This window comes from Sprattus sprattus (genome assembly GCF_963457725.1).
Source record: "Sprattus sprattus genome assembly, chromosome: 20".
Classification (NCBI taxonomy): domain Eukaryota; kingdom Metazoa; phylum Chordata; class Actinopteri; order Clupeiformes; family Clupeidae; genus Sprattus; species Sprattus sprattus.
The window spans coordinates 7,703,876-7,728,070 of record NC_137918.1 but is presented as its reverse complement, the minus strand read 5'-3'; the positions used below and the strand labels follow the sequence as shown (position 1 = coordinate 7,728,070).

At 46.0% G+C, this 24,195-nt stretch overlaps 2 protein-coding genes across 2 annotated transcripts; one reads left to right on the top strand and one right to left on the bottom strand.

The window, feature by feature from the left end:
- The first annotated feature begins 810 nt into the window (after positions 1 to 810).
- On the top strand, positions 811 to 17,142 carry thrap3b (thyroid hormone receptor associated protein 3b). The gene is made up of 11 exons (XM_080859092.1): positions 811 to 1,137; positions 4,463 to 4,617; positions 7,287 to 8,192; positions 8,786 to 9,400; positions 9,591 to 9,766; positions 10,473 to 10,584; positions 11,023 to 11,098; positions 12,363 to 12,532; positions 13,164 to 13,488; positions 14,526 to 14,675; positions 15,211 to 17,142. The coding sequence occupies exons 2-11, from the start codon at positions 4,496 to 4,498 to the stop codon at positions 15,445 to 15,447; spliced, it is 2,889 nt and encodes a 962-aa protein (XP_080715218.1). The 5' UTR covers positions 811 to 1,137; positions 4,463 to 4,495; the 3' UTR covers positions 15,448 to 17,142.
- Positions 17,143 to 17,338: 196 nt separating this feature from the next.
- Positions 17,339 to 23,461, bottom strand: eva1bb (eva-1 homolog Bb (C. elegans)). The gene is made up of 3 exons (XM_080859093.1): positions 23,175 to 23,461; positions 19,269 to 19,405; positions 17,339 to 18,584 (listed from the first exon to the last, which is right to left on the bottom strand). Exons 2-3 carry the CDS (start codon positions 19,333 to 19,335, stop codon positions 18,154 to 18,156), a joined length of 498 nt encoding a protein of 165 aa, XP_080715219.1. The 5' UTR covers positions 19,336 to 19,405; positions 23,175 to 23,461; the 3' UTR covers positions 17,339 to 18,153.
- Between the last annotated feature and the right edge of the window lie 734 nt (positions 23,462 to 24,195).

The following is a 24,195-nucleotide window of genomic DNA, read 5'->3' as shown; positions in this document are numbered from 1 at the left end:
AACTAAAGTTATAAATTAAACTTTATAAATTATAACCGCCTGTATAGTTTATTGCACTGTATATCCATCCCAAATCAACCAATACTTTAATTAAAACTGCATCATTATCAGGAGCAAATAAGCCTTCTGCTTCTGCATATGCCATCAGCATAGAAAATGGATACTCTGCTATAACACAAGTTTACATTACAAGCAGCTCCACTTATGTAGCCTAACTCAGTTGTCGTTTGTATTAATCTGACAATAACACCTACTTTTTAGCAGATTACACATAATCAATTTAGCTAGAGTAGCAAGGTTGACATGGATATTTAGGCTAAATTAACACCAGCATATAATTGTAACCATAGGCTACACTTGTCTTATATAAGGTAATAGCCTAGTCTTTAATAAACCTATTTAACTAAAAAAAAAATATTAAAAAAGAAATTCTGAATTATGTCTCAAATGGAGGAACTGATGCCTTGAGTACCCTGTCTTTAATCCAGTCAGCCAGTTCTGACTTTTCCTTTAAAACTAAACCATTTCGGTTAACATTTGTCTGTTCACCTTGAAAAAAAATCTGTCGCATATTATAGCAACAGGCTTTAAACGGTAACTGCTTTGGACTGTCTCCGTCGCATTTTGATTAGAAGGACTTCGATCTTACCCGCCTCTACCTTGCCTTTGAAGTACAACAACCTAGCCGCGAGGCTTTTGCACTACTTTTTTGTTTTACCGCGGGCAAGGGGGAACCTTTTACTGTCTATGGGAGGAACCAGGAAGGAAATTCGACCTCCTGCATTGTGGCTCTTCTCGCTGAGGCTACCAAATGGCTAACCATAAAAGGTTCATAATGTTGCAAGATCCGTTTGTCGGGAGATAATATCGATTATATTTACAAAAAAAGCATGAAAATATATTTCAGTGCATAAACGGATTGTGACAGACTTTAGTTTTGGCCTCGAGGAGGTTCGTTTTTTCGTTTGCAACGTCGCGTTCCAAGGGGGCTATCCTGCTAGGTAGCCAACAAGCTAACCAATTAATCAAAGCCTGTTTGCACGGCGCTAGCTCATTAGCCAGCTAGCAAACCTGACTGATATTCATACGACAGCTACCTGTGTAGCTAGCTTGTGTGGTTTGCCGTGTGGGTCTGTGGTAAGTGTCTCTAATCTCCTCGGATAAAGCAAGCTGTCTTGATTGTACCTGTATTAAAATGTGATCCATCAAAGTTAACTAGCATTTCTGGGAACGAGTGTTCAGTTTAATCTAGTCAGATAGCGTAGAGAAAATAGTGAAGTTGACTTCAGCTTCTTTGCTAATTAGGTGTATGTAAGGTGATCTACTCATCTATCTAGATAGCTAAATAGTATCGCTAACGTTAGCTGTTGTGTTTTTTCATTTCTAGGTTACCAGAGACTTAGGCTAGCTGATTAGCAATCTAGCTTGCTAGGTAACGCTATTGCCTCTGGTAATGATATAATTTGTATTGGCCAGTTGGCTAACGTTTGCACCCCCCCCCCCCCCCCCACACACACACACACACACACACACTCACACTTTTAATTAGGAAAATAACTGTCATTAATAGAAGAAACCGTAGCTAATAACTGCGATTCTGCATTGATATGTGGGTACTGGATACGAACTGCCCTTTACTTTTGAAGGTTTTGGTTGAGTGAATTGACGTTGTACACCAGCAAGTGCTCATTTAATTATAACCAAGTGTTGTAGGCTAACGCTACTAGTACATTTTGGTTTTATTGTATGCATTTCCCAATTATAGCTAGTTTTCTAGCTAACGTTACCGTGCAAGGTTGCTGTAGCATATCTCTACAAATTCTTGATATGTAGATAAATGTTCCTGCTCTGCGTTTGTAGTGTCGTATGGCATCATATTTCAATGTAATCTAAGGATGTGTGATAATGTCCCTCCAGATATGTCACAACATACACGTTGGTCTGGTTTAACTAGATATTGTCACCATTTCCTGCTCTAAAAGTTGGTTCGAAGTAGGTTTACAATCCACTTGGTTGTATTCAGAGTGTAGAGAACATTGTCTGTAGTATAATGTTGGGGGATGGTGTGAGCCTGTACATTAACCTGTGCAACACACACACACACACACACACACACACACACACACACACACAGTTCAGCTACAGATTATGCACCTATTCCCCCAGCTTTCATGCTCGTTTCTCTTTTTCATGCTTCCTTTCTCGCTCTCACACACACCCCCACAGACTTTCCACGTGGCCTTTTTGTGCTATTGGATAAATGCTGTGAAATATTAATGGTCACTAAGTTTAACTCCACATGACTTTCTCAAAGTGTTCCGCTACTATCAGCTAGATAACATTGTATGCAGGCCACTTGCAGCAGTACATTCCATAGAATCCTGCTGCACAGGTTTCAGTGTCTCCCTCTACAAACGCACTGAAGGTAATATAGTTGATATTCCGCTGGTTAATATTTTACTCCCCCCCCCATCTCGTTGCTATCTCATGTTGTCTGTGGTGCTCTATTGATATAGTAATGCCATCACAATAATGTGCAAATAAAATCTCTTCACCTTTGGAAGTTGATAACTGAGACGTGGTGTTGTAGTCGGGTTCCCGTAAAGTCTTTGTTTGTGTGTGGAGTTCAGTGGTTCAGTTAGTCAGTCAGCCAGCCAGCCAGTCAGTGATTGCTTCATCGTTTGTGCTCCTGAGGTTATTGATCCTATCAGTTTACTGGAAGCTCGGTGGTTAAGGTGTTTGTTTAAATGTTTTGTAAATGTTTGGTGATTTTTTTTTTTTTTTTTTTTTTTTTTTTTTTTACGTGTAATGGTTTCTGTAAGTGTTGCAGCTTTTTTATATACCCTTTGTTGGGATGCCTCCTGGTTCCTGATGTGTTATGCTAATTATCCAACTGTTTAACTGCCGTTCCTAGACAGCTGTTGTCTTTATTATTGTGTCATTGGTAATTCAATTGAAGACTTGTCAGTTTTGCCACATTGAGGACTGCTGTTGGTGCTTGTGCCATTGTCCTGTTGCCTGCATTGGAACATTCTAGAACATGGAACATGTAAAAATGTCAAATTTATCACCTATCGCAAAGGTGTTAATTATCGGACGGCATGCGTTATCTGCAAACGTTCGCATTGTCATGTAAATCCATTATTAAACTGAAGTTATAGATTGTTAATCCATTATTAAACTTAGCATTTTGATTGCTTAACAGAATGGCCGATGTTTGACACTGTCCGATAACTGACATAGCCTATGTCACATAGGTACGCTAGGTTTTATATTTCATCGATTGCACTCTTGTGTCAATTCAGTTGTCACAATGGGTTAGAAAACTGTGGCTTTTTTATGTATAATTGAACCGCAATGCACTGGAGCTCTGTATGCACAGCTGAGGAAATGCAGGGCTTGTTTTGCATAGGTCATAAAGCAGCTGGTTTGTGTGAGTATGCCTACTGTGTGCAGCCTGGTGTCTTTGGGCCTGCATGTCATCAACACATGCCATGGATGTACCCTAGGGCCCCTATAGTTAGGCTCTCTCTGTTCCAAGTCCATTGGTACCTCTTCTGTCTCTCTGTTATGATTCACGCAGCTGTCTTTCCACTTGCCTTGTTGCTCTCCGCTGCTAGCAGGCCTCATGCCTCTCTGATCCGTGACCACAAGGCTCAATCAATGTGCTTTTGGCCTGGTTGGGTCCCTGTGGGCAGAACTGGATCCTGTCCTGCAGTTGGTGCACTGTTTCTGTCTGACCCTCATAAAGGCTCTTGATTTGGCTATTTTGGCTCGGGGGGGCTTTTTGAGCAGGCTGCTCACAGACAAAGTATTGTGTCTCCATGACCGTGGACTGCGCAGGGTTTATGATGTCCGACAAGATCTCTGTGTGTGTGTGCTTGTGTGCATGCATGCGTGTTTATTTGTGTTTGTGTACCTGTGTGTTTTTGTGTACATGTCTTGTGTGTTCTTGTCAGCGTGTGAGTCTCTGTCAGTGTGTGTCTGTGTGTGCGAGAGTCTGTTCAATCGTGTGTGTGTCTGTTAGGGTCATCTAAAGATCACTGCCTTGGCTGGCAGAGCCAGTGTTGTCAGGCGTGATGTCATTAGACTGGACTCCTGACTCCTGGACTCTAAGGCTCTAGAACAACACGCCAGATTAGTCTTCAGTGCATGGAGTGCAGGCAGCCGCAGAGCAGCGGAAAAGACTTCTAAAATTCATTCCAGAATCGAATAAATAAAGAATGCTGTGGAATTAAACATAAATACATACATGTCTGTCAGAATCCTAGTGAAATCCAGTAGGCTATTGAAATTTAAAAGGTCAGTCATTGTGTCACAAATGGTGTGGATGGAAAGTGTTGGCTTATAGCCACAAGGCCCGTGTGTCTTGAGGCAGCAAAGTGTCTCTGTGAATTGACCTGACTAGTTTTGAATATCCAATCCTCTCCTGATTCGTCTTTTTTTTCCCCATACCGGCCAGGTCTGAGGAGGACTGCAACACGTAACTGCAGCGATGTCCAAGCCCCCAAACTCTCCCTCGCGTTCGCGCTCCAGATCAGCGTCTCGCTCCAGGTCCCGCTCGTACTCCCGGTCACGATCCAGAAGCCGGTCCCGTTCCAGGAAGCACCGGTACAGGTAACTACAAACTAAACTAAAATAAATTGATGACAAAGACCTGTATTTACCTTTGACAGGGTTAAGAGTGACCCAACATCCAATTGCAAACAAACGACTTCAAAAAAGGTCGCTCCCAACTCTTTGAAAAGTGGATGCCAAAAACCATGTCACCATGCAGCACCTAAAAACTGACTTTTCCTTTACTTTTTAATCATCTTGTTTTAGTTTCAACTTTTCTTTTTTTACTTTGTAACAGTGTGTCTTCTTCTCACTAATTGATAGTACTATGCTCTGCAGAGGGCAGAAGAATTAGTGCCTGAGTGTAATGCATGGGGAGAGGAAAGGAAAGAGAGAGAGAAAAGGAGGAGAGAGGGGGAAGAAGATGAGCGAGTAAGAGGAACTAAAAGACTGAGCGCATTAGGCTTTTTAAATATTCATCTTTTAGGGGAAGTGACACTGCATCCTGTTCTGAAGTGGTGTTAGTTGTGTAAGTGTGCAGAGTGAGAGGGGGTTGAATAGACATGAGAGGGGGTTGTGTAGACATGTGAGAGGGGGTTGTGTGTTGTGGTGTTCGTGTGAGTTTCCATAGGAGCATGTGGTGGGGTTTGAGACTCTGAGACTCTTTTCCCTTACCGCCCCTAACAGAAGCGCCTCTCCTTTAGTGGCTGCAGAAGTCTAAACTGGGTCAGAACCCCTCACAGATGGCTGTGCAGTGCAGTCTGGCCCAGATCTGCTCGGGTTCTGATGCAGTCTCTCCAGACCAGGGCCCGCTCATATCACACAGTTCCCCCGCTGCTCTTCTTCGTTCCCTCCCTTCGCTGGTCCTGAGAGGATTAGTTTTAAACTCCACCACCCTCCCCCCCACCCTACCCAGTCACGCCCCCTCCCTCCGACCCCCATGTGGTGATCAAGAGGTTGGGTCCCTGCTCTGATCGGGGTGAATGTCAGCCAGTATGCCATCGCTGTCGCTGCTGCTCGGCACACTCTTACCTCTCCTCGCCAGCCCCTCACGCACACTCGCTCCCTCGCTCTCTCACTCTCTGTCCAGATGAAAAAACCCAAACGGTAAGCCAGGGTAGGGTTTTCACATTTCGGTTGCTTGTGTTCTTACGCCTATTAATAGAGTTTGCGTGTTTTGTCCTGTGGTTTTTGCACTTCAGACTTTTTCTGTCCTTTTCTCGCTCTCCTCTCTTCTGTATCACACACTCTCTCTCTCCTTTTCTCTGCCTCACTCGTTCTCGAATGCAGATTATCACAATTATCATTGAGCAGGAAAAACCTAATTTTTCCTCTCGTTGACCTGTCTGTTAGATGTTTTGAGTCATGTTGCCAAAGGCTTTCGTAACTGTGTTGTTATTTTACCTGTATCTCTCCCGGTGCAAAACAGCACCCCTGATCGTTATCTGTGTGCGTTGTTTAGGCTCTGGGAAGGGAGCAGGGACCCAACCTCTGTTAAGCGCCTAGAGGCAATTGTATTGTTATGGCGCTATACAAATAAAATTGAATTTAATTGAATTGCGTTGAAACGGTCTGTGCAGAAGCCGTGCAACGAGCGTTTGTTTGAAAGATGGGGCTGTGTGGCCGCCTTGCTTCATATATGGCCATCATGCGTATTTTCTCAAGGTTGTTTTTGCTCGCTTTGTGGGTCAGGTTGTATTTAGAAATGAATACGCTGTGAGGAAGAAACGAAGCCTCCTCAAACTGCAGCATGTGGCACTACAGTAGGGCCGCCTTGGAGGGATGCCTTCACTAGTTTACTGGTTCTTCACTCTCTCACTCGACACATTTAATATTTAAATTTAAAAATGAGATGTCTCAGTGAAGACGACGATGATGATGATTTTCGAATTTGCATCATCAGACCAGAGTGAAATGTTGATGTCAGAAGTCTAATGACTGCTCACAGCTGAGGTGATGGCTGCAGAAGTCTAATGACTGATCAAAGCTGAAGTGACGGCTGCAGTATGGAGTCTTATGTGATGGTAGCATTTGCAGGGTAGCAGAAGCTGTAGAGACCGATTCGATTTTTTTGAGCTACAGTAATTTTTGATAGCCGTGAGTAATGATGTTAGCCCAGACTTCACAGACCCCAGGGCTAATAGTGCCTTCTCTGAGTGCATTTCATACGGGATGGAGGGGGGGGGGGGGGGGGGGGTGTGTGTGTGTGTGTGTGTGTGTGTGTGTGTGTGTGTGTGTACGTACATGTAATTTGGGAAGGAGGGTAGGGGAGGTTTTGCTTGGCATCTCCCCCTAGTGGACAGTTTATCCATCAGTAAGCGATAGTTTATGGTTCTACAAAAATGAGTAGGGGAAAAGATTGAGGATTTTACAGCCTCTTGGCTGATTCCTCTGAAGAACATTTAAATTAAGGGTTTTACATAGAACCTCCTATTGAATAGTAGAGTGGTGGTGAAGTTGTTACCAACATTTTTACCAATCAGAATTCCTTGCTGAGAAATTGTTGAAGTAATATGCCATATGTAAACTGAAAGTATATTGTAAATTGTATTGTAACTTATTGAAATTAGATTTTAATTCCAGTCTTTTCTTTTCTCCCGTTTCAAACACTCTCACTTATTCTCCCTCTCTTACTCACTCTCTCTTCCTCGTCTCGATCTTTTCTCCCACTCTCTCTCTCACCATCTCTTCCTCGTCTTGATCTTTTCTACCTCTCTCTCTCTCCACAGCTCTAGGTCTCGCTCCCGCTCCAGGTCACACTCTCCGCCCCACGGTCGTGAAAGGAACTACCCCAGCCGGGACTACCAGAACAACCGTGGGGGCTACCAGGGCTACAACCGGGGCTTCCGTCGCCCTTTTTACCCCAGGTTCCGTGGCCGTGGCTTCTACCCCCGTCGCTTCCAGCGTGGCGGGGGCGGCGGTAACTACGGCTACCGCGATAACAACTGGCGGGGCGGCGACTACAAGCACCACGATCGCCGCGATCAGCACGACTCGTACCGCGAGCACAGCCCGCGCCGAGGACGCTCACGCACGCGTTCTCCCCGCCGACGCTCCGGCAGCCGCTCGCGCTCACGCTCCTACCGCTCGTCGTCCGGACACTCACGCCACTCCAGCTCCTCGTCTCGCTCCTCCCGCTCCCCGCGGCGCCGCAGCAACAAGCGCGCCTCCCGTGGTGGCAAGCAGCAGCAGCAACCACAACAGCAGCAGGAGGAGGAGCAACAACAGCGTCGCTCCGGTTCTAGGGCCAGCAAAGAGGGAGTCACAGGGGGAGGCGCAGGAGGACCCGGGGCCGGGGGGGCCCTGCCTAACGAGGCCCCCAGCGGAAGCAGCTCGCTGGACAGCAGCAAGTGGAAGGGTCTGACTGAGTATGAGGCCAGCCCCAAGCGCATCAACGCCGGGTCCAGGCCCGGGGGCCAGGGGTCCGCCCCTACGGAGACCACAGGAGGCCCCGACCAGAAGCCCCCCGCAGGGCTCTGGAGGACCATCGGCCCTGCGGCTCCACCTGACCAGAGCCCCCCCAAGACGTCCCCCAAAACGTCTGGGGGAGCTTCGGCTGCCGGTGGCTTCGGGTTCTTCTCCAAAGGAGAGTCGCGCCCAGGAGAGAAGACTGCGATCTCAACCGCTTTCAAGAAGTATGTCAACATTCATGCACCTGTTCACTCTTTCTTTACTTTGTCTTTTCTGTAAATTTTTCTCTCTCCTTCACGGTAATGTGATTTATAATCATTCTTTCAAATCTGTCTAGTCTCTGTGTGCAGCTACAAAGAGCCTTGGAAGAATTCAGGTTAAACTGGAAGCCCTAGAAACGCTGCTCATTTCAAAAGCAAAATTACAAAACTCCAAAAACATGCTGGCTGTGCTATGCGTTAAGGGGAAGTTGTTTGCAATTCCATAATTTAGGAGGCGATGAGTTAACCGCTGTAAGTATGATCAGCCTCAACCCAGGTGACTCATGTGCTTCTGTGGTGCCAGTTTGAATGTTTCGCCCAAGACAAGTCGCATTGTGCTAGTCCAGTGTTATTGTAAAGAACCTTGATTTAATTACACGGTTTTAGGTATAATTAATGATGTAATCTATAATGAATTAATATTTTGTATTTTGTTACAAATTGATGTTTAATTAATGTTTCTGTTCTCCTCTGGCGGATTCTTGATGCATGACTTCTGATACAGCTGTTGCCACGGAAACGGAAGTGTCTTCATGCATGATGTCTTTGTCCGGCAGGTTTTTAGCAGAGCAAGGCAAAAAGGAGCGTGAGAATGGGCGCGAGGGAGAGGCTGTGTCCAGCCCAGCGGCGGGAGAGAGTGGGGGGGCCAAGGCCCGCGGTAGCCACACCCCCTCCTCCTCCTACGAGCCCAGCCCAGGGTACAGCGCCCCCAAATCGGACAAGAGCCTGCCGTTCCTGGACGAGGATGTGGACGCGGAGTTCAACCAGGAGAGAAAGAGTGAGGGCAAGACCTCGTCGCTGTCGGCCCGCGACCTCGCCGAGGAGCGCTTCGGCAAGTGGGATGACTCAGAGTACGCCTCCACCAATAAGGAGCCTCCGGAGGATGTGGAGGAGGACCTGCTGCACATGGAGGAGGAGCTGTATCACAGCCGCAAGCAGGCGGCGCGCAAGGAGGAGCGCAGCAAGGAGGAGCGCAGCGCCAAGAAGAAAGAGAAGAAGAAGAACAGGGTGAGCCCGTCCTCGCCCACAGCGCCCCCTAGAGGGATTGAGGCCCGAACACGCCCGCTTTTCCCTGTAGGAAGAGACGAACCCTCTCCACCGCTCCGAACAGCTGGAAAGAAGGACGAGGATTTTAACTTTACCATCAAATCCTACCAGGATGAGGGAGAGGGGTAGGTCACCAGAATAGTTGATTTAAATAGGGTTTTACTGCCAATATCCCTAATTAAATAGATTACTGTTTATTAATCTCAGACATCATAGATGTCTGTTGCTCTCTCTGTCTCTGTCTTTCTTAACTCTCTCTTTCTCTCACACACACACACACACCAACCCTGTGTCCATCTCTCCTCCTGCCAGCAGTAGTGCTTCAGGCTCCATGGCTAAAGAGCGGCGCTTGTCTCGGGATCTGGTCCACCCCAGTAAGAAGGACCAGGAGTTCCGCTCCATCTTCCAGCACATTCAGGCAGCGCAACTGCGCCGGAGCCCCTCGGAGCTGTACGCTCAGCACATAGTCACCATCGTACATCACATCAAAGGTACACACACACACAGCTGCGCCGGAGCCCCTCGGAGCTGTACGCTCAGCACATAGTCACCATCGTACATCACATCAAAGGTACACATACTTGCATGCACACACGCACGCACACACACCCCCATATACACACACACACACACACACACACACACACACACACACACACACACACACACACACACACACACACACACACACAATTTCGCACAAATGACTAGTCATAGTACTTATGTACCAGTTGATCCCTATGCAGCTGTACATATGTTATTATATCACCATACCAGATGGCCATTTCTGTACAGCAAAGTGCCTGTATTTAACGGAGCCATCTTAGTTTGTGTGTAAATAAGGGCTGTGTTTCCCCCTCTGGATAATCATGCCTTAGTGTTCCAGGTCACCAGGTGCTGGCACATGTTGCTAACCGGCCTCGAGTCACAACACTGCTCTGTGAAGTGTTAGGATAAAAATAGTCCCCGTTCAGGACTGCTACTTGACAGATGGTGTGAGAGGTGTAAGTTAGCATGTGGTGCCGAGATCCTTCGCCACACTGACCTACACCAAGAGTCCTCCCTGGACTTCACTTAATTCGGTCTCTGTGCAGGAGGACTTTATGTGGTCGATAGGTCTATTGATTGATTTGATTGGTTGTTATGGGTGACTGGTTGCTATGGGTGATTTGATGGTGCTGGCGTGTCTCCCTGCAGCTCAACACTTCCGCTCCTCTGGAATGACACTAAATGAGCGCTTTGCCATGTACCAAAGACGGGCCACTGAGATGGATGTGTCGAAGCCAAAGAAAAGCCCTGAAATACACAGGTGAGTAGCACACACACACACACACTCTCACACACACATAAGCTCATACACACTCACACACACACACAAACACACACACACTTTCAGAATCACACACACACACACACTCTCACACACACAGACACAGACACACACACACACACACACACACACACTCCTACTCACACACTCGTACACACTCGTACACACACACTCGTACAAACACACTCCTATACACACACACTCTTACACACTCAAACACTCATTTACACATTCACTCACACTTACACACGCTACACAAGACTACCAGTGGACCACTATCACTGGACTTGGTTCAACTTTGCAAGCAGGACAACGGGGCTCAAATACTTTTGGTTAACGTTTACATTATGAAGACTATTCCATAAAAGTAATGTTTAATTTCAGTTCACGTGTGTGTGTTTTTATTCCCTCTTCCAGGAGAATTGATGTGTCTCCCAGTGCTTTTAAGAGGCACGCTCATCTGTTTGAGGATTTGGAGGAGAGCAGCTACAAGGTGACCGACCGTTTTGACCTTTGACCCCTTTTGGGAAAAGAATAAACAACCAATCAATCCAAACAATCAAACAGAAAAAAGAAAACAATCAGGAAAAAAAAGAAAAAAAAAGAGAACCTGAGAAAAAAAAAAAACCATATTGAGCTTTTGCTTTTCTTTTTAAAGGAGGTGCATAAATCTAATTCAGCCAATTCTGTGTGTTATTACTGAGCGGGTTAGACGGGTACATGCCCCAATGCAAAAAGGCTAATCAAAAGCGGGAAGTGACTATTGATGCCCAAAAAGTGTCCAAAAAAAGCCTTTCTCTGGACTACTAAGCCTTGCACATAGTAAGTATTTCTCCTCGACAATCTGTTCTTTAAAGAAAAGAAAAAAAAGAGAAATGTATGCCATTTTGTTCTTTGCCTAATTTAACTTGACCTAACTTGTTGTGGGGAAAGCATTTTGGAGCATGCTGCTTCTCCCCTGTGTGTCCTGTAGGCTGTGCTGGGGGCGTTTAGACAGATGGCGCATAGATGTTGTTGGGTTTGTTGAAAGTGTTGATGGTACCCTGTCCTTTAAACCACCCCTGTGTTGGACATTCATCACTGTCATATCTGTGTGCTAGTCGACTGGAGCTTTGCGCTGGTATAGGGTTAGTAACTTTTTGACCCTGTGTGTGTGTGGGTGTGTGGGTGTGTGGTTGGAAGAGTTATGTACTGAATGGGAAAGCTTAGCACAAAAAGAGCCCACCTTCCCTTGTAAAATGCTCCAACCCAACAGACACCACTGGTTGGTCCAACCAGATTCCTGTCTGTCTGTGTTTGTTTAGAACGTGCGTAAGCTGGTTAAGAGTTTGCAAAGATGGGCCGAAACCAGGTGCATTTTAAATAAGTTTATACACAACCACATTCTTCTCATTTGTTGGTTGCCAGTCATTTTCAATACCGTGAATTCTATGCTATACTCTCAGCTGAATTCATACTAGCCCTCAGAAAACAGAAATGGCAACTCAGGACAGCAGAATTACGGGAAATTACGTGAAACATCCCAATGCAGAGCCATGCACTTAGCTGTTGGAGGAATAGCACACGCGCTAGTCACTGAAGGCCCCTCTGTAGTTGCTTCATCCCACCACTAGATGGGGCAGTTTCACAATTCACGAATGTCCTGTGCTGTCCTAATGCTCTAACCCAGCTGCATCTAAATATCTATGTATGTGTATACATGTGTGTTTCTAGTGTGCTTGGCTAACCAGACCTCCTACATTGGCCTGTGTCCACAGGAGGGTAAAAAGTATGAGGGCGATCTGCGTCTGGACATTGAGAGGCGTAAAAAGTTCCCCCCTAAGGAACGTGAGCCCAAGCGTGATGGGGGCAAGGGCTCCGGGGGGTCCCATGGCCCCAGCCGGGAGCGCTCTGCTGAAAAGTCCTCCAAACACCACAAAAAGTCCAAGTATGTCTATACACACACACACACTCAGATTGAAATATTTTCCCTTTGCTGTATCTTAATGCCTACACACACACACACACACACACATACAAACATAGACACACACACTCAAATTGAAATGTGTTCCCTTTGCTGTATTTGAATGCCTGCACAAACACACACGCACACAAACAGCTTCAAAACACGTCCCCTCTTCTTTCTTTAGTACACACACACACACAAACACACACACACACACACACACACACACACACAAACAAACCCTGTCTGTTCATTGTGCACACACATTTGACATTTCTTGTTATCACGTTGTTGTCATGCACAAAGAATGTTTTAGAATTGACTAGAAATAATTATTACTATTTATTATTTTTCCCCTAACAGGATTGAAATAATGTTGGATCATTCAGTTCAGTATTATATTACCCACAATACAACCTGTTAATTCTTCTTGGAAATCAAAGTGGATTAATGATTTCCTTTCTGAAATAAGCCAAAGTAATTTTTGACTGTTCTCACAATTATCCCAGCATGTATGTTACTGTAACCATCCAGTTATTCCATCCAGAATTTTTACCCAGAATGTTGTTGCCACGCTCTAAACATTCACACCTGTATTCTACCTTTGCAGGAAGAGCAAGAAAAAGCGAGAGAGGTCCCCCTCTTCGTCCTCCTCCTCTTCCTCCCCCTCCCCCTCATACAAGGGAAAGGAGTACATGGGGGAGGAGATGGAGCATATGGAGGAGGGGGGTTATGGCAAGCCCCGCATGGGGGGGCCCCGAGATTACCCCCCTATGGACCGAGGTCCCCGTGATTATGAGGGTCACGGTGACAGGGGCCGCGGGGGTTACGGACGCGGTCGAGGGGGTTACGACGGCGGCCGTGGGGGTTACGATGGCGGCCGTGGAGGGTACGACGGCGGCCGTGGAGGGCACGACGGCGGCCGTGGGGGATTTGTGAGTATCTCTTAAAGCACACGCCTCTGTGACATCACAGTCTAATTCCTTCCTATGCTGAATGAGGGGTTGTGGGGTTACTATAGTTCATAGTTCTATGCAGGGATCTAAGGCGTCTGCCCACTGCAGGGACTTTTTTAGGAACAGCCCACTGCTCCTTTGTGTTTTGCATTTGCACCACGGCGTAGCAACCACCGGACCTACCAAGTTTACGTAGCCTAATAATTTTGACACAACATTAATTCCACAACGTTGGTTTTAAAAATGGCGCTTGTTGTCATTCAGTAACCATCACTGCACGCCCCCACCCAGCAGCTTCAGGCCTGCACAGAAGTACCTCCCCAAAATTAAGCACTTCTGTCTCCTCCGACAACCACCCTGAAACGGCACCTGTAGGGGGAGGTTCCTGCAGTGGAAACACACACTTTGGTGCGGGTCGCCCTTAAAGGGCCCACTAGTTCCTGCAGTGGAAACACACACTATGGTGCGGGTCGCCCTTAAAGGGCCCACTAGTTCCTGCAGTGCAAACACACACATCGATGCGGGTCCCCCTTAAAGGGCCCACTAGTTCCTGCAGTGGAAGCACAAACTTTGGTGCGGGTTGCCCTTAAAGGGCCCACTAGTTCCTGCAGTGGAAACACACACATCGATGCAGGTCCCCCTTAAAGGGCCCACTAGTTCCTGCAGTGGAGACACACACATCGATGCAGGTCCCCCTTAAAGGGCCCACTAGTTCCTGCAGTGGAAACACTCACTTTGGTGCGGGTCGCCCTTAAAGGGCCCACTAGTTCCTGCAGTAGACAGACGCCTTTTGGGAAGTATTAATTACGGGTTCATCTCTGTTTATGCTACTTCATCTCTTCCCACTGTCGCGGTGTCTTGACCCAGAGTCTTGATAGGCTTTGTAACAAACCAATTGATGGCAAAGGCCTTAAACAGCACAGTTCAGGTACTTGGTTATCAAACACCCATGATTAAAGGGTGCCCATAACATTGTCTGCTTGTCCTGTGTTGAAAATCTACTGTTTGATTGACAGCAACCCAGGATAAGAGGCAGAGGATGGGGAAGAGGTAATTTCCCTGGCAACAATAACAATGGAAACCCCCAGCAAATGGGGGCGCCAGTGCGGCCACCTGAGGAGGAGTGGGACCCGGAGTACACCCCTAAGAGCAGGAAGTACTACCTGGTGAGTGGGAGACCTGTAACATCCCTTCAGAGGTCGTACTGGAGGTCACTAACTGATGTGGGAAACCCATAACATCCCGTCATAGGGCAAACTTTAGGTACCTTACTGATGTGTAGATGAGCTTAGAAAATTCAGATTGATTTATGTGCAGTCAGAAAGAGGGAGAAATATGTCATAAAAGTAGATTTGCATAGTGGGACTTTCCTTTCGTGTGCCTGGGTCTCTTTCTTTCCCTTTCGCTCTCTCTTCCCCCCTTTTCTCTTAATTTACTTTCCTCTTTCTGTCTTTGTTTTTCTCTCTTACTCAAACACGATGTTTAAATGAACTGTTTGATTGTGTTCCCTTGTCTCAGCACGATGACCGTGATGGGGAGAATAATGAGTTAACTGTTTGATTGCGTCCCTGTGTCTCAGCAGGATGACCGTGATGGGGAGAATAATGAGTTAACTGTTTGATTGTGTCCCTGTGTCTCAGCACGATGACCGTGATGGGGAGAATAATGAGTTAACTGTTTGATTGTGTCCCTGTGTCTCAGCACGATGACCGTGATGGGGAGAATAAGTGGGTGGACATGCGAGGGCGTGGCCGCGGCGGGCCCTACCCCCGTGGGCGGGGCTTCGTGTTCCGTAAGGGCCCCGGGGGCGGCAGCCCGAAGTGGACCCATGACATGTTCCAGGGCTCGGAGGAAGGGGAGCTCGGGGACAGCAACGGTTCCGACGTCAACCACAAGGAAGAGGAGAAGGCAGGAGACACTTCCATGTCAAAGATGTAGATCCACCACCGTTCCCCGGTCCCTTCTTTCTCCCCCCCTCCCCACTTCTTCTTCTGGAGTTTCTGAGTTTTAAGATTGTTGTAATTTTTTTTGGTTTTGTTGGGTTTTTTATTTGACTTGTAAATGTCTAGCCATTGCAGCAGAAACACACTGGCCTGTGCTTCAGCCAGTGGCGTTCAAGCGTCAGAATGTAACTGTCCAGTGGACTGTGGTAGCCACTGGCGGTGGGAGCTTTTAAAGGAGGGAGGGATTATTATTATTATTATTATTATTGGTTTAAATTTAGAGCAAAAGACCTTACAACTTCACCGCCTTTTATCAGAGATATTCTTTTGTTGATATCGTTTAGATTCATGCAATACCTGGTATATTTGTTGTTGTTTGTTGGCTGCTGCTCAGCCATTTGAAATACTATGGATCATAATGAACGACTGCATTATGATACTGCTTGTGATTGACAAATAGTCATCAAAATATTTGATTATCATCCAAAAACAAAGTCACTGTTTTTGTTTTCAAAATAGGCAGAGGAGTTAAATAATTTGTGCCTTAGAGATGACAACTACACATACTGTACGTATCACAGTTTCACATGCGTACTCTTAGTAATGTATTTCTCAAACATTATTTTGATAGTTTCTTTTGTTTGTTCGTTTGTTTGATTGTTTGTTTGTTTGGGGATGTGTGTCATGTGCGTCTCTGGGGGTGTGGTCAGTTAAGCCCCTGTTCTGGGACCAATACACTGTGAGCTGCCAGCTCATTCCTGAAGGAGCTCCACCCCCTGTCAGTGTCACTCAAACAGACTCCCATTAAACTGTACAGGTTCATGTTCATTCTTAAGTATATCCATGCTGTTTTGAAGTATGTGTCCATAATTGCATTTAATTGTTCATTTTTAGTCTGAGATATTTTCCAGCAGTGAAAATGACCTTAATATTGAATATAAGAACTCTTAGTGTGGAGTGACTATGACTAAATAGTTTTTGATTTCTTCAGTTCTTCAAATGAAGCCTGTGACTCCAGTGTTAACATTAATGCAAATAAGATGCCCTCCAAGTGTACATAGTTTACTTCCAGAAAGCGACAACAACAAACAATGATATAGATGCTTGTATAACAGTTATTGTGGCCTTCGTATGAAAAGTGTTGAAAGTTAATAGTGGCCCTATACAGTTTTGTCTCTTGTAGTTCAAAGAAATGAGTAAAAAAAAAAATGCCCGTATACCATACCCCTCCCCCACTCAAGAGATGTAATGTGAAGGGAAACTGGAATCTCAGTGCCTCCTGAGAGTGAAACAGATATTGATATGTCATTGGGCTATTGGTCTTTGCTGGACTTGCTTTCTGTGTTGGCTACTGATCTTGCTGTAGAACTGTGATCCACATTTGTTTCACCCCTTTACATATCTATATAATTTCTAGCTATGTGAATAAAAACCTGCTTCCACTGTGCTTCAAGGACGTCCTCCTAGTGATTTTTCAATAAATCCGTTTACGTAACACTTGGTTTTCATCATTTATCAGTCTTGAGAGCGACCAGAGCGGGCTGTGCCTCGCAGTGCTGCGCTTGGCCTCCTGTTTCTAGGAATGGCATTCTTGCAGTGAGGCACATCTGTCCTCTGTTAGCCTTTGGTCCTGTGGATGGGCCAGGGGGCTCAACCTGACTTAACTGCTGCTATGTGTGTGCCGATGAGGTTAAAAGCACTTATGCAATGGGGTTGTGCCCTATTACTGCTGGAGAACAAACCTCACCAGTTACATCATCCAATGCCAACAGGCTACAGGCAAGGTAACAGTCTACATCCAATGTCACAAATATACTAAATTGTCAAATCCAAAATATTTTAGCATGCATGTAGGAGTGCGTAAAAACGGCTTTCACAACAGTCAGATTCCAGAGGCATTTCCTGGTTGACAATGCTTTTCAGTGTTCGGGTCCAGATTGCCACAGAGCAAGGCCCTCAGAGGCCTGAGGATGTCTGGGGTGTTATTCTTGGACGAGGAGAGGCGGGAAGGTGCTGACAAGTTGAGGGGTGACCGGGGTTACATAGTTTCCCCCCTCAAGATGTTGGTTAGGACTACAAAGTTGCTTTTGTTACAGAATAATGTAAACTCTGTACCTTAACCTGGTTGTGAAATGGCATTGGCACAAACAAGCTGTGAAGTTGAAGAATACAATTAAGAAAATGATAACAGAGGATTATTATTAATGCAAGACCAGGGGGTCTGGTGATTGTGGTATTAAATTTGTCAAATTTAAAAAGAGTATTCACAACCACACCCAAATAACTACTGTAGAAACCTAATAAATCAAGGCTCAACATGTTAGCTTATGTATGAGCCGACAACATGGCCAAACTGGAAGCATGAATTACTGAACGTTACCACCTTCATTCTATTCAGTGGTTTAAGGAGGTCTAGAAATGTTGTAATTATTCTCTGAAGACTGACAGTAATTTGGTTGTTGGATTTAAACTATGCATAGGATGTCTAAGTCTAAGACCCCCCGAGGGAGTAACTTAGTGAAAGAAAAACAAACAAGCCAGACCATTCCAAAAATCATACAAGCTTTCACAAACAAACGTTTGATCCTTTTTTTCTGAAGGGTGGTGTTAAACGGAAAATGTATATTAACAAACGACCCATATTGCATAGAACAGGTCAATGGCAAACTCCACCATCAAGTCAATGTTCAATCTGAGGTGGTCAGTGGTAGTGTACTCGTCCGAGGGTGCCCGTGCCCGTGGACAGTATGTCCGGCTGTCCGTTTCTCCAGATCTCCCTGACGATGCGCTCCCGCTCTTCCAGCCGTCTCGCTTTCTCGAGCTCCTCAGCTGAGGCAAAGACGTTTACACTCCGTAAGGTGCCATTGGACTGGCTGAGATCGCTCATGGGCGCCACTGTCACTCGCGGAATCTCCGCTTCTTCGTCGTCTTCTTTCCCCTGGCTGGTCTCATCCCCGTCGTCCTCATCCTCGTCCTCCTCGCTCGATTCTCGCAGCTGCCGCATGTCAGGTGAGCGAGGAGCTTGTTTAACGCGCGGCCGGCACGCGAGTCCCAGCACCAGCAAGCAGAGGGCCATGAGTAAGCCCGAACACACGCCCAGCATGAAGTACAGAGCAAAGCTCTCCAGGTTGTCTGAAATGGAAGGAAAAATAAACAGAAAAAGAAATTACTTCAAAATGAGCTGACAGGATACATACTGTATGTTTGTCTTAAACAATGGTGTTCATACATGAGCAAATGAAGCTGTCCTGGGCCAAGTTCCAGGACACCCCCAGATGAAGCTGAATAAATGTATACTTTGACTACATAATACAATTTTTGGTTTGAACTTTTAAGACTACAGAGTACATTTGTTAAGATTTAAACCAAACAAAAAACATTTTACACTTGCTTAGTGTCTCCTCAGTGACTGTTGCATTTTTTACTGTGTGTGTGGAGAAGAAAAAAAGAAAATCTGCCAGTTACATTCCAAACCTACACACTGGGGGAAGAAAAAACACAGGGACCTTTTTTTGAGGACACTTTCATAGACCTGAGGTGTAAAGCCAAGTCAAACAGAACAGTTAAGTCCCAGGAATGATTTGCTGCTCACTCGACTGGCTGTTGATCCTAACTGCTGCAGATTTCAGGCAGGAAATTCTAATTTGGGCCTGAATTTGCGCTCGAGCTGCCCACAATGTCTCTGCTTTCCAACCAACCCCCCCCCCCCCCCTACACACACACACACACACACACACACACACTCCATGAAACCACTGAAAACTTTTTCCTTAAAAGCACAAAATGTGAAACCCCAAAAAATGTAAATGCATTTACCTTTGAGGTGGGCATAGGTTGCCATGCTGTTGCTCAATAGCTCCATTTCAGCTTCTGTGGCATTCATTTTAGACTCCAGCCCCTCTGTTTCTCAGGGTGTCTGCACTGCCATAGTGATGTGTTCTATATGGGTTCGTCTTTAAAGAAAAAGGAGAGAATATTAACTTTTTTGTGTGTGCCGTAACAGTTTTACAAGCAGGTCCGAATATTTTCAAGCTTTCAAGTTAGTAATGTTCAAATATGCCAGGAGGATATTCTTAGCCTTTTCTCTTTTACACACTCACACAGATTATGCATCTTTCTTTCTCTCTTGTGTCCCCTCTCTCCCTCCCATGTACAAATGAGTGAGAGAGATTGAGAATGAGAAAGAGAAAATGAGAAAGAGAGAGAGAAAATGAGAAAGAGAGAGAGATATTATGTTATCTGCACTGGTGTATGGTAGAGGCATATTGAGACCTGGCCATCAGTGACCAATGCAGCGAGGTTGGTTGGATCCTGATGGCAGGCAAATTTCATTTCTACAGCAAACAAGAGACTGTCCACACCAGTAGCAGTGTTCTTTCGCATAGGGTGTGAAACAGGGTGGTTCTTTTGCATAGTGTGTGAAACAGGGTGGTTATTTAGTGTATGAAACAGGGTGGTTCTTTTGCATAGTGTATTAAACAGGGCGGTTCTTTAGTGTATGAAACAGGGTGGTTCTTTAGTGTATGAAACAGGGTGGTTCTTTAGTGTATGAAACAGGGTGGTTCTTTAACATAGTGTATGCAACAGGGTGGTTCTTTCTTTCCAGTTCAGTTCATTTCATTTCAAGCCAGGCCAATACTACTTGGTCAGTGTTGCTGTTTATGCACGACGTAAGTAGGAGGAAGATAAAGGAAGATCCCACAACACAGTAATGTTGTGCACAACATGTCTACATTAACTGTACATTAACTCTAGCACTTTGTCACAGTGTTGTACTGTCCAAATGGTAATCAAGAGAAGGTAAGAGACGCCATACCAGTGGTTATCAGAACCTTTGAATACACCTTGTGCCATCCAGCAGTGCTGTAGTCTAGTTTTCTGTGGTGGGTATACTGTCTGTGATGGGTCGGTGCCACAGCTCCCGCTGGCCTAGGTTTTAGTGGAGACATAGGTTTTAGTGGATATACGCAAACAAACGAACGTTTTAGGTGGTAATACGGCGTATACGGTATACCTGCGTATCACGTAGACTACAGCCCTGCCATCCCGCCAGCCCAGCAGCAGCCAGCCAGCCAGCTCAAGGTGGTAATGTTATTTATAACCATCTTATTCTCACATGAGGACTCCAAGCGCAGATGTTCTTTCTCTCTTTCTCTCTCTCTCTCTCTCTCTCTCTCTCTCTCTCTCTCATCTTTCCCTCTCAGCCTCTCTCATGCGCAGTGTTGTTTACGATGCAGTGACCCTTTCTCCCCTCTGAATTTTCTCAGTGCCCCAGGGTTCCATGTTTCCCACAGGAAGTCCCGCATGTCAGCTTTCACATGCCTGCTCCCTCTCCCCCGGTCCTCCCTCTGCACAGAGACCCCACCGACACACTCGCCGCTGAGAAACTGGCAGGGGTCCAACACATGTCACTCTCTCGAAGGAGTAGAGGAGAGAGCAATGAGAGAGAGCGAGAGAGAGAAGAGAGAGAAAAGGAAAAACAGCTCCAGGAAGAACTTTCCATGTGGTGCCTGTTCTCCACACTCAGATTTCGGCTCAGTCTTACGTAACGTGATGATTGATGCATGTGCAGATGATTAAAGGCATGCTGATACCCAGACGTGACCTGATGGTGACTCTCCAGGCCAGAGAGGACAAAAGCTGTCTAAACAGCCATGATGTCAGCTGCCTCGGCTGCTCACGCTTTATGATAACTGCTAACTAATGACCAATTGGGCTGCCTGCGTAGAGCTTAAAGTGTAATGGGTTGTCTGCTTCCCTTGGCTGACTCTTTTTCTTAGGAGCACATAATTACGCCTAGCTTTAATCTACTTCATCGAGACGCTGTTTTCCTCCCCCACGCCGATCCCTATCTAGCCAGAGCTCTGCCCGGCAGTAACAATTAACCCTGCCAAGATGGCTGACTCAAGTGAGGTGCTTTTCAGTGCAAGGCTAGTGATTCAAAATAAGGGTTTTAATCCACTGACTGTACAGAAGTGTGAAGCTGCCAAAAGTTCAGTGATGAGGTCTTGCGTCTCCATTCTTCTTCACGAGTCTTCTTCACGTTTTCTGACATGTCTAAGCTATGATTAACAAAGTTACTGCTTCAATTTCAGGTTCACGGCCAAACCTTGATTCTTCCTGCTGCTGGCTGGCAAAACTGAGCAAACTGGAGAAAAAAAAAAGAAAAAAAAAATCCCTCATGGCATCTGAAGAGAAAAGTTCCTCTTTCTCACATTTAAATGAATAAATAAGTAAATGTGTTACATAATGTTCGGAGTGGATGGAGTGAAGGGTACAGCCTTGGGATATTTCAGCAGTCTCTGCACTGCTTTGCTGTCTGCCATCTCAGCCTGCCTTCTCAGGCTGCCTCGCTGTGAGGTGTCTGCCTACTGACTCCCAGAGCCACACATCCACCACCAACCAGTTCCAAATGGCCAGTTACTCTTCACCGACGCCATATTTTCAGCCAGAGATTCTTTGCAGGAATAGGATATTCAGATTTTTCACAAGCATTTTTGTGGACTCCCTGTACTTTTCAGTTACAAAAAAAGCTGCTTGGAGATGACAAGGCGACGTGTGGATTTGGATCAGGTAGTGGCCCTTAATACAGAGAGTGAATCTGTTGGTTCTGACTAAATTCTTTGGGCGTTTTTTTTAGTTGTTTTTATTCTTTCTTTCTTCTTTACAATTAGTCACCCTATGCTCCCACTGGGATTTTAACTCTATTTTAAAAATAAATATGAGGTCTTGGCCACTGCTCCCCTTGTCAGTCTCAGCAAGCAGACCCATAAAGACCCAGTTGTCCAAATTAAAGTCATAAAAAGGCAACAAACCTCTTTAACACCCACCTGCCCACACAACAAACACATTCCAGATTTGCCATGACCGGACCATCCAAGAGCCCATAAACATGTGTCACAGCCAGACAGGGGAGTTTGTGTCGACACATAGCCACAACAACGTCTGAAAATATCTTTTCTTCTTTAAATAAAGAAGGAAACAGCATACCAGTGGTGGGGAACCGATTCGTACGGGCAAAGGCAAACATCTTTAACACAAACCACTTCCGAGCGGGCCAAGCAGTTCCCAGAACCAGTAGCTGCTCGGGTCCACACGGGCCAATAGGAGGCGAGAGAGAGGTTTCACAGCCAGCTGAACAGATGTTCCCACTCCACATATCAAACTCATTAGACAATATCAGTTTGTGACAATGACAGTTCTTCGTGGTCATATACTGTACGTACAGCAAAAGCAAGTTAAAGCAAGAGTAAATATATACTTCACAGAATAAAATAATAAACAAATTATATATATACACACACACACACATAAAGAAAGGATGCCAAGATGCCAACCCAAGCCAAGCCCTAGTCAATGCCACACCACACCTCCCTCAAAGTAGAGACAGCAGAGACGGAGAGTCTATATTTCACAGAGATGCTCTACTTCTCTCCGTGATCCTCTGAAGATCATTATAATCAGAGATGCTCTACTTCCCTCCGTGATCAGTATAATCAGGAGGGTCAGTGAGCTGGGTAGTCTTACCATCCCGGGTAGGAGCGCTCTGTGGAACAGTTGCACAGTGTCTTTATTTTGGGAACCTGAGCCACACCTGAGTGACTGCTTAATCAAACCCAGAGAACAATTCCAAAACACACACACACACACACACACACACACACACACACACACCTACAACCACATACCAACAAGACACATCTGTTGTCTAATATCACTCACCTTAATTCACCTCCGTCATCTCTCCACAGACCGGCGACTTTAAATAGAAGCCTCTGGAATTGCCCCAGGCGCTCTGTAGACTCTATAAACAACAGCCGTGGGGGTAAACGGAGAGGTGTAGTTTTCCAGGAGCAGTTGGTGCCGTCAGCGGCGTTCTCTCTGTGAGGTAGAGGGGAGGATGGAAAGGGAGTCGAGCCGAGTCGAGGAGGTGCTTGTCTTCTGGAGTGAAAGAGAAGCAGTGCACTCCTCACACATGCCCCCTTCTGCCCCTGCTCCAGGGAGGCCTGGGATACAATACAAGCCCTCTGTGCTCACACACTCTCTCTCACACACACACACATACACACACACACACACACACAGGAGGAGCGGCCAGGGAGGGCCGAGTCAGGGAAGAGGGGGAGTGTTTCCTGGAGAGAGAGAGAGAGAGATAGAGAAAAGAGCAGAGAAAGAGCAAGAAAGGGAGAGAGAGAGAGAGAGAGAGAGAGAGAGAGAGAGAGAAAAGAGCAGAGAAAGAGAAAGACATGGAGAGAGAGGTAGAGAAAGAAATGGAGAGAGCTGTATAGAGAAGGAGGGAGACAGAGTAGGAAGAAAGGGAGAGAGAGAGAGATACAGAGAGAGTGAAAGAGAGATGGGCATGAGCTAGAGATGGAAAGAGAGATGGAAAGAAAGAAAGAAGAGAGCGGGAGGGAGGGAGAGATAGAAAGAGAGAGAAAGAGAGAGAGAGGGAGTGATAGAGAGTGGGCTAGAGCTAGAGAGATGGAAAGACAGGGAAAGAGAGAGGGAGGGAGAGGGAGAGAGAAAGGGAGGGAGGGAGGGAGAGATGGAAAGAGAGAAAGCAAGAGAGAGGGAGGGAGGGAGAGAACGCATGAGGAGGGAGGTGCAAGCAGTGGTATTACTGAAGAGAACACAAACCCAGACACTTGTGTCATGTTTAACTGTCATGTTTAACTGTTGGTGATTTAACCCACTAGTCTCCCCACTGTAAACAAGCAGCCACACCAGATCCCACACAGCCTTT